The following is a 12914-nucleotide window of genomic DNA, read 5'->3' as shown; positions in this document are numbered from 1 at the left end:
GAGGAGCAGTGTCTGATCAGCAGCTGCTGTGACTTACAGGGGAATTCCACATGGGAAGGGCTGAGCAGACACAGGGGAAAGCCTTCCAAAGCACTGGCTTGTCTGGGTGCCATGAAAAAACAGCTAAAGATAAAACATTTCCACAGAACAGCAAAGCAATTGGGAAAGCAGCCTGTGCCTTCAGGGCATGACTGTTAATGGAAAAAGCTCTGCTCCAGCTCAGAGCCAGCCTGCTCCCCTCAAGTGTGAGAACCACAGATCCTGAATCCAGAGCAGTCACACACACTATGGTGGGGAAGGCACTGCCCTGAAAAACAGCTGCACACATGTGAGGAGTGTGAGTGCTCCATCTGTGACATGGCAGCATGGATGTGAGGTGTGTGAGGCACACATGGCTGGGGTACAACTGTGCCTGTGCAATCTGTTCTGTACATGCACACATGGCTGGGGTACAAATGTGCCTGTGCAATCTGTTCTGTACATACACACATGGCTGGGGTACAAATGTGCCTGTGCAATCTGTTCTGTACATACACACATGGCTGGGGTACAAATGTGCCTGTGCAATCTGTTCTGTACATGCACACATGGCTGGGGTACAAATGTGCCTGTGCAATGTTCTGTACATGCACACATGGCTGGGGTACAAATGTGCCTGTGCAATCTGTTCTGTACATACACACATGGCTGGGGTACAAATGTGCCTGTGCAATCTGTTCTGTACATACACACATGGCTGGGGTACAAATGTGTCAGTGCAATCTGTTCTGTACATGCACACATGGCTGGGGTACAAATGTGCCTGTGCAATGTTCTGTACATGCACACATGGCTGGGGTACAAATGTGCCTGTGCAATCTGTTCTGTACATGCACACATGGCTGGGGTACAAATGTGCCTGTGCAATCTGTTCCTGTGTGTGCTGGGCACACAGGGAGAATGCCAACAGTGTTGGGTGGGATCAGCTCACAGAGAGGTGTGGGTGCCTGCTCGGGACGTGCACAGGTGGCACTCTGGGCACACACCGGTGTGAGCACACTCTCCCATGTGGGTGTTCCCTGGGTTGTGCAGGAGGTACTCACATAAAGGGCAGTGCCTTTTGGCTGGCAAGAATTCCTGGGAATGCATCATGTGAGCCCTGGCACAATCAGGTTCTGTGGGAGTGAGGACTCAGCCTCTCCTCCTGCCCAGCTGTGCTGGCAGCTGAGCTGGGGGCAGCACAGGAAACTCTGCCACTTTCTGGAGGAACCAGGCAAAATCTTGCTGGAGCTCCTGTTTCCAGTGCTGCCAGTCAGGTACTGTTCCCCCCACCCCCTGGCATGAGGCAGTTCCACTGTGAGGAAGAACTCTAACCACATGGCCTTCCTCTGGTCACTCTTCATCACAATTTCCCTGTGTGAAGAAGCCACCAGCTCCCCAAACTGCTTATGTGGCTCCTGCATCCACAGCTGAGCTGTCTGAGGCTGGTGGCATCCAAGGGCCATGTGCCCAAGCACTGCTCAGCCCTCACACACACAGGACACTCAGCCACAGCACCTTGGCCTTAGCTTGTTTAATGTGACTTCACAGATTCCAGAATGTTCTTGTGCCTTTATTTTCTCCATCACTTCAGCACAAGTTGCCCCCTAGCCTGACCCCTGGGGTCTACAGGGCTCTGCAACAGGTCATGACCCAAAACCCCGGGGGATGGGGCTGCCATTCCTTGGACCCTGCACACCCAGGGGAGCCATGGCCCAGCAGGATTCTGTGACCAGGGATCATCTCCTGAAATGCTGCCCCAGGCACCACATCACCCTTCAGGCACAGTCAGCCTGCATCACTTTCTGTGCCTGCTCCAAACCCAGGCCCAAAACCTGGCCATTCCAGTCCATTCCATTCCATTCCGTTCCATTCCATTCCATTCCGTTCCGTTCCGTTCCATTGCATTCCATTCCATCCCATCCCATCCCGTTTCTCCCATCCCATTCCGTTCCACTCCGTCCCATCCCGTCCCATCCCGTTCCATCCCGTTCCATCCCATTCCATTCCATTCCATTCCATTCCATTCCATCCCATTCCATTCCATTCCATTCCATTCCATCCCATCCCATTCCATCCCATCCCATCCCATCCCATTCCATCCCATCCCGTTCCATTCCATCCCATCCCGTTCCATTCCATTCCATTCCATTCCATTCCATTCCATTCCATTCCATTCCATTCCATCCCGTTCCATTCCATTCCATTCCATTCCATTCCATTCCATCCCGTTCCATTCCATTCCATTCCATTCCATTCCATTCCATTCCATTCCATCCCATTCCATCCCATCCCCTCCGCGCTCTCCCACGAGTGCCCCCAAGCGGCCGACCCCCGCTCCTTCATGCAAATGAGCTCGGGGCGGCGGGCGCTGATTGGCTGCGGCGCGCAGCGGTGGCGCCGCCCCCGGCGTGTGGCGGTGTGGGCAGCCAGGTGCGCCGGGCCGGGGCCGCTCCGCTCGCACCAGCACCGCCACCACCGGCACCGGCACCACCGACACCATGACCGTCACACGGCTCGACCAGGGACAGCGCTACCGCCCGCGCATGGCCTTCCTCAAAAAGGTGAGGGCTCAGCCGCGCCGGGGGCAGCCGCACCCTTAGGGGCGCGCCGGGCGATGCGGTGCGGTGCCCGCGGCAGCGCTGGCGGTTCTCAGGGCGATGCCGCGGTCACAGCATCTTGCTCGGCCACCGCTCCCCGGGCACCTCCGGGTGGGACCGAGGGGGGACAGCCCCTGCCCGGGAGTTTGGAGCCATGACTTGTTGCAATCTGTTGGATCTGTGGAGAGCGCCGTGGATCCCAGCTGGCTCGGGGGGCAGCGTGTGCTGAAGTGATGGGGAAAACAGGACTGTAATGGTGTTTATCTTTCGTAGCTTAGCTGAATGGTTGCCCTGACACGCTTTCTCCCTCTTCCATTTTTTTTTTAAAGTCCTCAAATCTGTGTCCGTTCTCGGGGAAAAACCCATCACCAGCACCAGGCCACTCAGTGTAGCTGTGCTCCAGTCGGTCCAGTGTGTGTTCCAGTGCTTTCAGCTGATGTCCACATTCACACATTGGTGTGTTACACTGGGCTATTACAGCCTGCTCTCCCTCCTTCCAGTGTTCCAGACATGAGTGTATTTGTCGCCAGAAGCAGTAGGAGTGGGATGATGCATGCCCACGTTTTTGGGTGTAATGTGTAATTCTGTGCAGCATTTGGTGGGTTTTTTCTGTAGCATTCATTCAAAGCATGGCCAGTTGTAGTGTAGCTGGTACTGCAGATTTTAAAAGCAGAGTGTTAAGCTAGCTTTTCTCCCACCCACCTCTCCTGAGTGTGGCTTATCCTGTTGGATGGAATTAACTCAATTTCCAGTGACAAGTTGCTGTTTGAATTGTAGTTAGCTTTCCTCAACGCCCACAACCTAAGGAGGATTCCAGGGGTAAAGGGAGGAAATTTGGGGATATTCAATGCTGAGGTATAAGCCTGGCAATACTTACTACACCAGAGGAAGTAAAGAGGGTATTTTCTGTGGTGCTGTGTCTTGCAGGGTAAATTTGGCTGGGAAGCCCTGCCAAGGGAAACACTCCAGGCCAGATTCTGCACCGAGTAATACTCGGTGGAGTTGTGAGCGGGGGTGCAGAGGAGGAGAAGCTGTGCTCTGAGAAAACAACTGCCTGCAGCTGTGCTTCAGCTGCTCCGTGGGAGTGCAGCAGGCTCTGCACGGCACTCCCAGTTCCTCAGGTGGGAAGATCAGTCAAAACACAGCGAATGCACCACTCACACTGAGAGCAGCCAGGGGGGCTGAGCACTTCCAGGGCTTTGCAAGTCCAGGACCTGTTAGCAGCAGGGAGGGAAGCTCCTGATGGTCAGTGAGAGCCCTTGGCTCTCAGCTCCACTTTCATTCCTGCTCTGTTTTTTCCAGACCTCGGAGAAGCCATGCTTGGAGCCTTGGCTGGGAGCACCAGGCACCTTTACTTGTGCCCGTGGTGGGAGCTGAGGATGCTCAGCCTGCACCCAGCGAGCACCTTACAGGCTTAGACCCATGAGGAGCTAAAATCCTGGAAAGAAGCTTTGTTAATTGCTTAAGCCTGTGCTCACGCTCTGCCCCCAGCTGGCACAGGCTGTGCCTGGAGGGAGGGATCCCTGCCATGCTGCCATCCCATCCCTGTGTGCATCCACAGCTGCCAGCACCCCCTGTGCTGCCTCTGCAGCAGGAAGATGTGTCCACAGCAGCAATCCTGCCATGGAGAGCACAGGGGGTTGGTGGGCAGTGCCCTGCCCTTGCAGTGAGGCTGCTCTGAATGACTCAGGCTGGATGTGCAGCTTGGTCCTTGTGGCTGAGCTACGAGGGGATCAGAGAGCCCTGTAACACCTGTTCTTCATGCTAGCACTTAGGTTGTTTTTATTCTATTTTTTCCTCCCCTTCTAAACCATATTGGCTGGAAGAAGAATGACCCGAAAGTCTTTTGGGATAGCAAGGAAACATCTAAAATTCATTTTGGCTGGATGCTGTGAGAGCTTGAATGAACCCAGGCTCTTGGTGCCTGTGCCTGCTCCAGCAGCCAGACCTGGCTGTGCTGGGCATCAGCTGGCAGAGCTGGGCTGTGCTCTCAGGAGCTCCTGGGCTGGGTGTTTTTCCTTGCTGAGCTGCACAGTGACTCACACCTTGTGGGTAGGGCTGATGGATGCCTTCTTCCCTGCCTGCTCCTCACTCTGGTCCCTGCTGGCTTCTCCCAAGCTGTGCAGCAGCTAGGGAGGGGCTGTTCCAGGCTCTGGGGGCTGTTCCAGCCTGGCTTTGCTTCTCCAGGCTTAGACTTTCAGCAGCTGCTGGGCCTCATCTGCCTGGGCATTTCCAGAAGTGTGTGAGCAGCTGAATTGTGTTTTTGCTGGAATCCAGCAGACTCCTGCTCTCTGAGGCCCTGGGTATGGCTGTAACTGAGCCTTAGGCCAAGCTCAGCCTCATCCCATCCTCCCTTTCCTTGTTCCAGGCTGGGAGATGTCAGTGCCACATCTTTTTTTGGAAAAAAATCCCCTCAAGACTGGGAAGAGCCAGTACAGCCCTGCCCTCCCCACTCACAGATTTGCTTCCTTTAGCTGAGGCATCACTCAGTGGGAACAAGCCACTTCCTCTCAGCTTTAATTAAGAAAAAGCAGAAAGTTTTAGCTGGTTAACAATGGATTTTTTTTTCATTTCTTCTTTTTTCTGATCATCCATCAACGTGCAAAGCAAGGCTGGTAGTTGTAGACCCAGAAAACATTTGAATGAGCCTTCAGAGGCCAGAGTGGGGGTAAGGACTGTGGTGTAACCTTGGAAATCAGGGCAGGTAGGGCTGACCCTTGCAAACAGCAGCAGGCAGTGAGGGAGGCTAGAGCCAGACAAATAGCATGGAGAAAGCAGCAGATGTTCAATTACAGCACCAGGACCGTGCACTCAGCTGGGAACTGCAAATTCCTGCTGGGAAAATGGATATTTCTTCTGTCTGAAGCAAAGCTGCCTCTGTTTGGGTTGATGCTGAGAAGGGCTGAGCTCCTCACCTTGGCAGTGTTCTGCTGCTGCATTTGTGAGTCTCAACTCAACTTTGGAGTTTGTTTTTCCTGCATTGTGGATGCCCTGATCCAAAGGGTAAAACTCAGGGATGGGACCTGCAGCCAGGGTAACTCAGCCAAGTAATCCATCACTGCCCACTGCTCCATCCTCCTCCTCCAGAACCATGGGCACCCCATCACTTGGTGGCCATTGGCCTTTCTGTCTGGGTTTCGAAAGACAGGTGCCTGCTAAGGAAGGCAGGAGCCTCCCCTGAAATGGAAAATGCAAATCCCCTCCCTCGAAATTGCTGTAAATTTTAAATTAAGGGGCTCTCAGGCAAAAAATATGGGAGCAGGAGTAACAGTTCTTTGATAGGGAAGAAAATAAAAAGATAAAATAAACAATGCAGTAAACAAACCAACACTGACAGAGTCAGAACCCAACCTGACACCCTGTGGGTCAGGGTGTTGGCAGCAGTCCCATTGGAATTGTGGCTGCAGCCCTCCTGCAGTGTCAGGGGTGGTTCTGCTGGAGCAGGGATCCTGGAGAAAGGTGCAGGTTCCTCTGAAGATCCAGTGGAATCTGGAGAACAGACAGCTGTTCCTCTGGGAAATCCAGTGGAGAAGCCATGCTGGTGTTCCAGAATCTCCAGATTCTATCCAGGTAGGAATGCTTGGCTGGTGTTCCATAATCTCCAGATTATATCCAGGTAGGAATGCTTGGCTGGTGTTCCATAATCTCCAGATTCTATCCAGGTAGGAATGCTTGGCTGGTGTTCCAGAATCTCCAGATTCTATCCAGGTAGGAATGCTTGGCTGGTGTTCCAGAATCTCAGGTTATATCCAGGTAGGAATGCTTGGCTCCTCCCTCTGGGCTCACATCTCCCAGTGGGATTCTGTACTTCTTATGAGCAGTGACACTCAACAGCCTCTTATCAGCAGATGTCTCCCCAGTTGTGGAAGAGATAAGCAAAGCTGCCCACTGAACAGAAGCCAGCTGCCATCCAGATGTAAATAGACACAATTTGCTTGGCAATGCAGGACACTCTCCCTGGGGCTTCCCACAGGCTCCTGAATCCAGTGTTGGTTTTTCTCACTTTTTGGGAGTTTGGGTTCTGCTTTGCACTCAGTGAGCTGAGCCCCGTGACGCTGTGCAGTCACAGAGGGGACACACAGCTTTCCTGTTGTCTCCTCTGTGGCTTTCAGGGTGAGTTCACCTTCAGGCAGAGATCCCAGCTGATCTGAAGGGAAATCTCCAGGGGGCTCGTGCCTTGTGGTATCTGTGTGTGTGAGATGAGCTCTCCCTGGGGCCTGGCTCCTTCAGCAGTCCTGATATTTACCTCTGTGTGCATCCCCACCCATCAACCAGTCAGGAAGTGGCTTCTGGCTCTGCAAAATTCAAACCAGACAGCTCTTTCCTGGCTGAAAGCATGACAAAATGTACCAGAGCCCTCAGCAAAGCAAGGAAATGTTCCTGCTGTGTGTGAAGCAGCCCTCCCAGCCTCCCTGGTGCTGATGGCAGCTCCTTATCCTGTAATCCACTGTTCCCTTGGGAGAACAGACACAGGCTGGAGTTTGATCAGCAAGGTGGATGCTTTGCAGCCAGAGCCAGGCAGCTCCTTGATTTTTAATATATTTGTCATTTCTCCAGTGACAAGAGTGAGCGTGGCAGAGTGTGAGCACCACGAGAGCTGAAGAGCTGCTGGTTAAAGGAAGGGAACATGCTGTGCTGTGGGTCTGGGGGCGTTTCTGAGCCAATTCCCTGCTCTCAGCTGGTTGAAGATGTGTCTGGAGCCCACCTGGAGAGCAGCATGTGCTGTGCTGCCTGCCCAGAGCACAGATCCTGCCTGGGTCTGCCAGGTGTCACTGCACAGGGACAGGGGGATGAGCAGGGCTGTGTTTGCCCCAGGATCTCTGTTCTCTCTGAAGGGACTGTGCACTCACAGAGGGTCACTTCCCAAGGTACTGGCATTGCTTAGAATCCCAGTTTCCTCAAGAGTGCCCTGCCTGCCTCTCCTCATCCCACACAGCTGAACTTCCTGAGGTTGAAATTGTGAGTTCTATTAAAAGACCTAAAAATATGCCTTCAAATTCCATCACTTCTGCTCTGGTTTTGCTCTTTTAAAATATTTCATAAGTATTTATACAAATATTTATGTTAAATTTTACCAGGCTTCTCCATTCTAGAATTAATTTGTCAGTGCCTTTAAAAGCATTTGAAAATCCAGTTTTACTGACAAGCCCAGAGTGTATCCTGTCAGTACAGCTTAAATCCTCACAGAACTTGGCAAGGCTTGGGACCAAAGTCACTGTGGTGCCTGTGAAGACAATACCCTCCATTATGTGAGTGTGTCATCAGCTCAGCCTGTTAAATCCTCTGCTCTCTGTTAAAAAGCTGCAGCCTCACCCAAAACAAATGTGTGGAGAGACCAAATTGGTCCTGTTGGACCAGTTTTGATTTAATAGCCCTGGAAGGAGAAGACAAAAATGAGAACATCTTCCCCAAAGCTCTCATGGCACTCAGATAATCAAAAACGAGGAGATGAGGAGGGTGCCCCAGCTCCATCCACCCGAGCACAGATGCCAAGCGAAAGAAAAGCTTTGTGCTTTGGGAATGCTGCTGGTAGGAAGTCAAAGAGGTGCAAAATACCTTTGAAAATCTTTATCTTTTAAAAAAGAAATAAAGATAATTGGGAATGAGGAATGAAAGTTGTCTGGCCCTGAGTGTGAGACTCATCCTGTGTTAAAATGAGTCACCAGGATCCCTGAGGAGTCCCCGATGAGATGGTGCCAGATGGGAGGATGTGCCTGCCCCATCCCTGGAGGGGCTGGGAGCTGCCTGGGGAGTGCAGCCCCGCACAGGAGTGGTCAGAGAGCCCCTCACACACCTAGCAGGAGCACAGATTTTATTCCCTCCCCATTTGTCTTTCCAAGTGCCCAACGATCCAGAGAAGAACCTTTCTGGGCGTAGTGGGGTCTGGCTAGCAGAGATTTTATTTATTATTTTGCCCTTATTTCTCATGGAGTGGTTCCATGCTGTCCTCCTGTGCCAGCCCTGGCTGTGTGTGTGTCCAGTGTGAGCTGCCAAGGGCTGGAGGTGGCACCTCTGGTGCCAGGGGAGGTTCAGAGAGGGCTGGGGCACAGTGTGGTGGGGCTCACAGGGCTCCCAGGAGCAGGGAAGAGAGGAGAATGTTGACTCCATGTTTCTGAAGTCATTATATGTATATACACATATATATATATATACACATACATATATATATATATATACACACATACATATATATATATATACATATATGTATATACATATATATAAATTACTGTATTATATTTAGTATTATTTTATTACATATTATTATATTTATTATAATAAATATATAATATACAGAATTATATATAAATATAATATATTATATAAAATAATACTACATATAATAAATATATTATTATATATTTATTATATAGTATTATTTTATTTTTATACATATCTATTTTGTTTTATTAGATATATTATGAAAATGATATTTATTATTATCTTATAATATATTATTTTATTTTATATATATATATATATATATTCTTAAAACAATAGTAAAAGCATAGAAGAAAGGATTTCATCAGAAGGCTAGCAAGGAAAGAAGGAATGGAATGATAATAGAATCTTGTGACTCTCAGACAGTCCGAGCCAGCTCACTGTGATTGGCCATTAATTAGAAACAACCACATGAGACCAATCCCAGATGCACCTGTTGCATTCCACAGCAGCAGATAATCAATGTTTACATTTTGTTCCTGAGGCCTCTCAGCTTCTCAGGAGAAAAAATCCTGGCAAAAGGATTTTTCATAAAATGTGTCTGTGACACAGCAGTGCCCACCCTGTGGAGTGCTGGCTGCCCTCCTGCCCACTGCTGACCTCCAGCCCTGGTGAATTTGCAGAGAATGCCTTGAGGAAGGAGGGAATGGTGCATCTGACTTCTATCTTTTCAGAAGGCTAATTAATTACTTTATTACATAAATTATAAATTATATAATATTATAAATTTATAAATATAATTAATAATATATTTATTATTAATTATGTATTTATATTTATTATTCTGTATTATATTACATCTATATTACATTGCATCTAAACTGAATCTGCCAAGCACTCACTCTGCACACAAGTGCACTGATCTCGTGACTGTCACCCAACAGTCCCCACACACACACACACACCTGGCCCTGACAGGCCAAGGAAACAAAACACCATGAATTTGGTTAAATAATCCCCATATTGCATTCTACTTTTGCACAAACACAGGCACAGCAAATTATAAGAATTGTTTTTTCTTTTTCTGAGGTTCAGAGAATGTGAATCTCAGAAATGTCCTTGGGAAGAATTGTGCCTTGCTTTTTCTGTGAGGAGAAATGTGGCCATACATCCCATCCCATCCCATCCCATCCCATCCCATCCCATCCCATCCCATCCCATCCCATCCCATCCCATCCCATCCCATCCCATCCCATCCCATCCCATCCCATCCCATCCCATCCCATCCCATCCCATCCCATCCCATCCCATCCCATCCCATCCCATCCCATCCATCTCCTGCTTTGCAGATTGAAGCTCTCATGATGGAGATGCAGAGCCCAGACACAGGAATCAAGACACAGACCCAGCCAGTGATGGTCACCAGCATCCCCCACGCTGTCACAGGTAAGAACTAACCTGGGAGAAGGGATGGGCCCAGTTCAGCACAGAAAATCTGCCTGTGATCCCCCTGGCTGTGTCCTGGAGCTCTGCCCCCAATATATATATATATATATATATATATATATATAAATGTTATTTGAGATGTACCTGCTCCCTGGCTGTGTGCTGGAGCTCTGCCCCCAGTAAATATATATAAATATCATTTAAAATGTACCTGCTCCCTGGCTGTGTGCTGGAGCTCTGCTCCCAATAAATATCAGCTGCTCATCATTTGAAATGTACCTGCTCCTTTGATCTGGTTCTCTCTCCTGTCTCATTTCATTCCTACCCTTTGAATCACACAAAAGTTGATCCCCAGGCACTCCCAGCTGTCTCCTGGGGTTAACTCCAGTGACTTTACTTTAGCACCGAGGTGAGGACATGCTGCAGCCTCCAGACCTCTCCTGCTCCCAGTGAGGCTGGATCCCAAATAAAGATAAATATTAAAATCCAATTAAAACAAGCAGCCTGGAGGCAGACTGAAAGATGGTACTTCAGAAACGAGCAATTAACAATTAGTCTTCCTTTTCATGTTTACTGCTGGTAATAATTTTTCTTGAGTAGGCAGGAAAGGAACAAAATATTCAGCCCACTTGTGTGGCTGTAAATGACAGCTTTGGCTCCCTCGAGGAGGCTGCAGGAGCAGCAGACAGGAGCTGAGCTGTGCCATGTGCAGTGTTCCAGGCAGCTCTTATCACCAGCAGCCTCCTTGTGCCTGCTGCTCCTTTCACCAGGCACCAGCAGAACTCTGCTCTCCAAGCCTCCACAAAAGCTCTTGTGAGGAATCCCCTGCTATAAATATTCACACATATCCTCCTCCTGCTTCCATCCTTCTCCAGCACTTGGAAATTCAGAACAAAAACTCCCTCTGAAACAAAGTGAGTTTGCTCCAGGCAAGTCGAGAGAATTCCCCCACTGTGTTTGCAAAGCCTGGCTGCCTCAGTGTGTTGTTTGCCCCAATTTTTTTTAAAAAAGAGGGCAGAGGCACTGAAGTCACTTGCCCATGGGAAGAGGCAGTGAGCGTAGGGATTTTTCATAAATTATCATGGTGAGAGTTAAATTCAGTGAAAGTCAGTAAAACGGCTCACAAATAAACCTCAATGTTAAATGTGCACCTTTGGGGGAAAGTGCTTACAGAGGGAGCTGTCTAGAAATGAGTGATGAGATAATCCTTTAATTTCATCTATTTCAGGAAGCGGGCAGGAGGATAAGAGCTCTGAGCCCCTATTAGAAAGTTAAGTCATCACTGCAATGTCAAGAAAGGTCAACACCTCAGTCTGCAGTCCTGGGGGAGGTTTGGAGGAAAGGCAGTAACTGGTCAGGGAACAAGTGCCTGTTTGCCCTCTTTAAATGGAAGGAGGTTCTGAAATTTGCCCCCCAGAACATAAAACTAAATACTAAAACATAAAACTAAATAATAAATAATACTAAATAATACTGAAACATGAAACTAAAAGTGCTGGAGGTTTATGCTGCCTGTGGTGGGTACAACTGCTCACAGTCCAACAAAAGAATTGGGCGAGATAAAATGTGTGTGAGTTTGATAAATCCTGTGACCACTGCAGCTTGGATCTGAGATCTGGACATCCCTTCTGCCCATTAAAGGACTCTTAAGAAGATCTGGCACTGCTCTTTGCAAAACTGAGACAGGGCTGTGTGTGACAGTGTTCACAGGGGTCTGAGGATGAGGGAAGAGGTGAGGATCTGACTCCATGTGTCAGAAGGCTGATTTATTATTTTATGATATATATTGTATTGAAGCTATACTAAAAGAAGAGAAGAAAGGATTTCATCAGAAAGCTGGCTAAGAATAGAAAAAGAAGGAATGATAACAAAGGTTTGTGGCTCAGATTCTTTGTCTGAGCCAGCTGGGCTGGTTGGCCATTAATTAGAAACAACCACATGAGACCAATCCCAGATGCACCTGTTGCATTCCACAGCAGCAGATAATCAATGTTTACATTTTGTTCCTGAGGCCTCCCAGCTTCTCAGGAGGAAAAATCCTAAGGAAAGGATTTTTCATACAAGATGTCTGTGACACTGTGCCCTCATGGCATCCAGAGCACAGTGAGGGGTGAGCACTGGAGTCTCCTTTCCCCCTGAGGGTTTGGGCACACTCCTGATTTCAGTGCCTGACCTTTGCTTTGTTTTGCTTTGCAGGTAATGATATCATGCAGTGGATCCTTCAGCGCTTGAAAATCACTGCAGAAGGTGGGTAAAAATGTGAAAATTGAGCCTTTCCCAGCTTCCAGGCATAAAACTAAGCTCTCAAGCAGCAAAACCTTTTAGCTGAATTCTCCCCTGCATGAGAGCTCCCTTTTAATTCCAGTGAAGTGTTTCTGTGCAATGAGAACATCTGCATGCTCCATTTTCAGAGGCACTCCACCTGGGAGACCTGTTTGTGAAATATGGATATATCTACCCTCTCCAGGAGCCAAAGAACCTCACCCTGAGGGCAGATGGCAGCCTCTACAGGTTTCAAGTGAGTTGCAGCTCCCTGAGAGGGAGTTCAGCACTGGTTTTTATTAAAAACAGGGAGCTGGGGCACTTCCCAGGAGCTGTGGAGCTGTGCAGGAGGAAGGAAAAGACTCAGAGAAGTCTGAGATTGCAGTTTACAGGGAAACTGTGATAGTTTCTTCAGTGAAATTAGTG

General features: G+C 49.0%; 1 protein-coding gene across 2 annotated transcripts in view; it reads left to right on the top strand.

The window, feature by feature from the left end:
• The first annotated feature begins 2446 nt into the window (after nt 1–2446).
• Nucleotides 2447–12914, top strand: part of RGS9 (regulator of G protein signaling 9) — a 30495-nt gene continuing 20027 nt past the window's right edge. For both annotated transcript variants that reach the window (XR_009275506.1, XM_058817154.1), the window contains exons 1-4: nt 2447–2582; nt 10130–10226; nt 12423–12473; nt 12638–12744. Coding sequence is in view for 1 of the 2 variants with exons in the window: in XM_058817154.1 (XP_058673137.1) it covers nt 2520–2582; nt 10130–10226; nt 12423–12473; nt 12638–12744 (318 nt within the window). In the remaining variant the exon portion in view is untranslated. The remainder of the gene's footprint in view (nt 2583–10129; nt 10227–12422; nt 12474–12637; nt 12745–12914) is intronic.

Source organism: Ammospiza caudacuta, chromosome 19, assembly GCF_027887145.1.
Source record: "Ammospiza caudacuta isolate bAmmCau1 chromosome 19, bAmmCau1.pri, whole genome shotgun sequence".
Lineage (NCBI taxonomy): Eukaryota > Metazoa > Chordata > Aves > Passeriformes > Passerellidae > Ammospiza > Ammospiza caudacuta.
The sequence above is the reverse complement of the archived record's forward strand: the minus strand, read 5'-3'. Positions and strand labels throughout refer to the sequence as shown.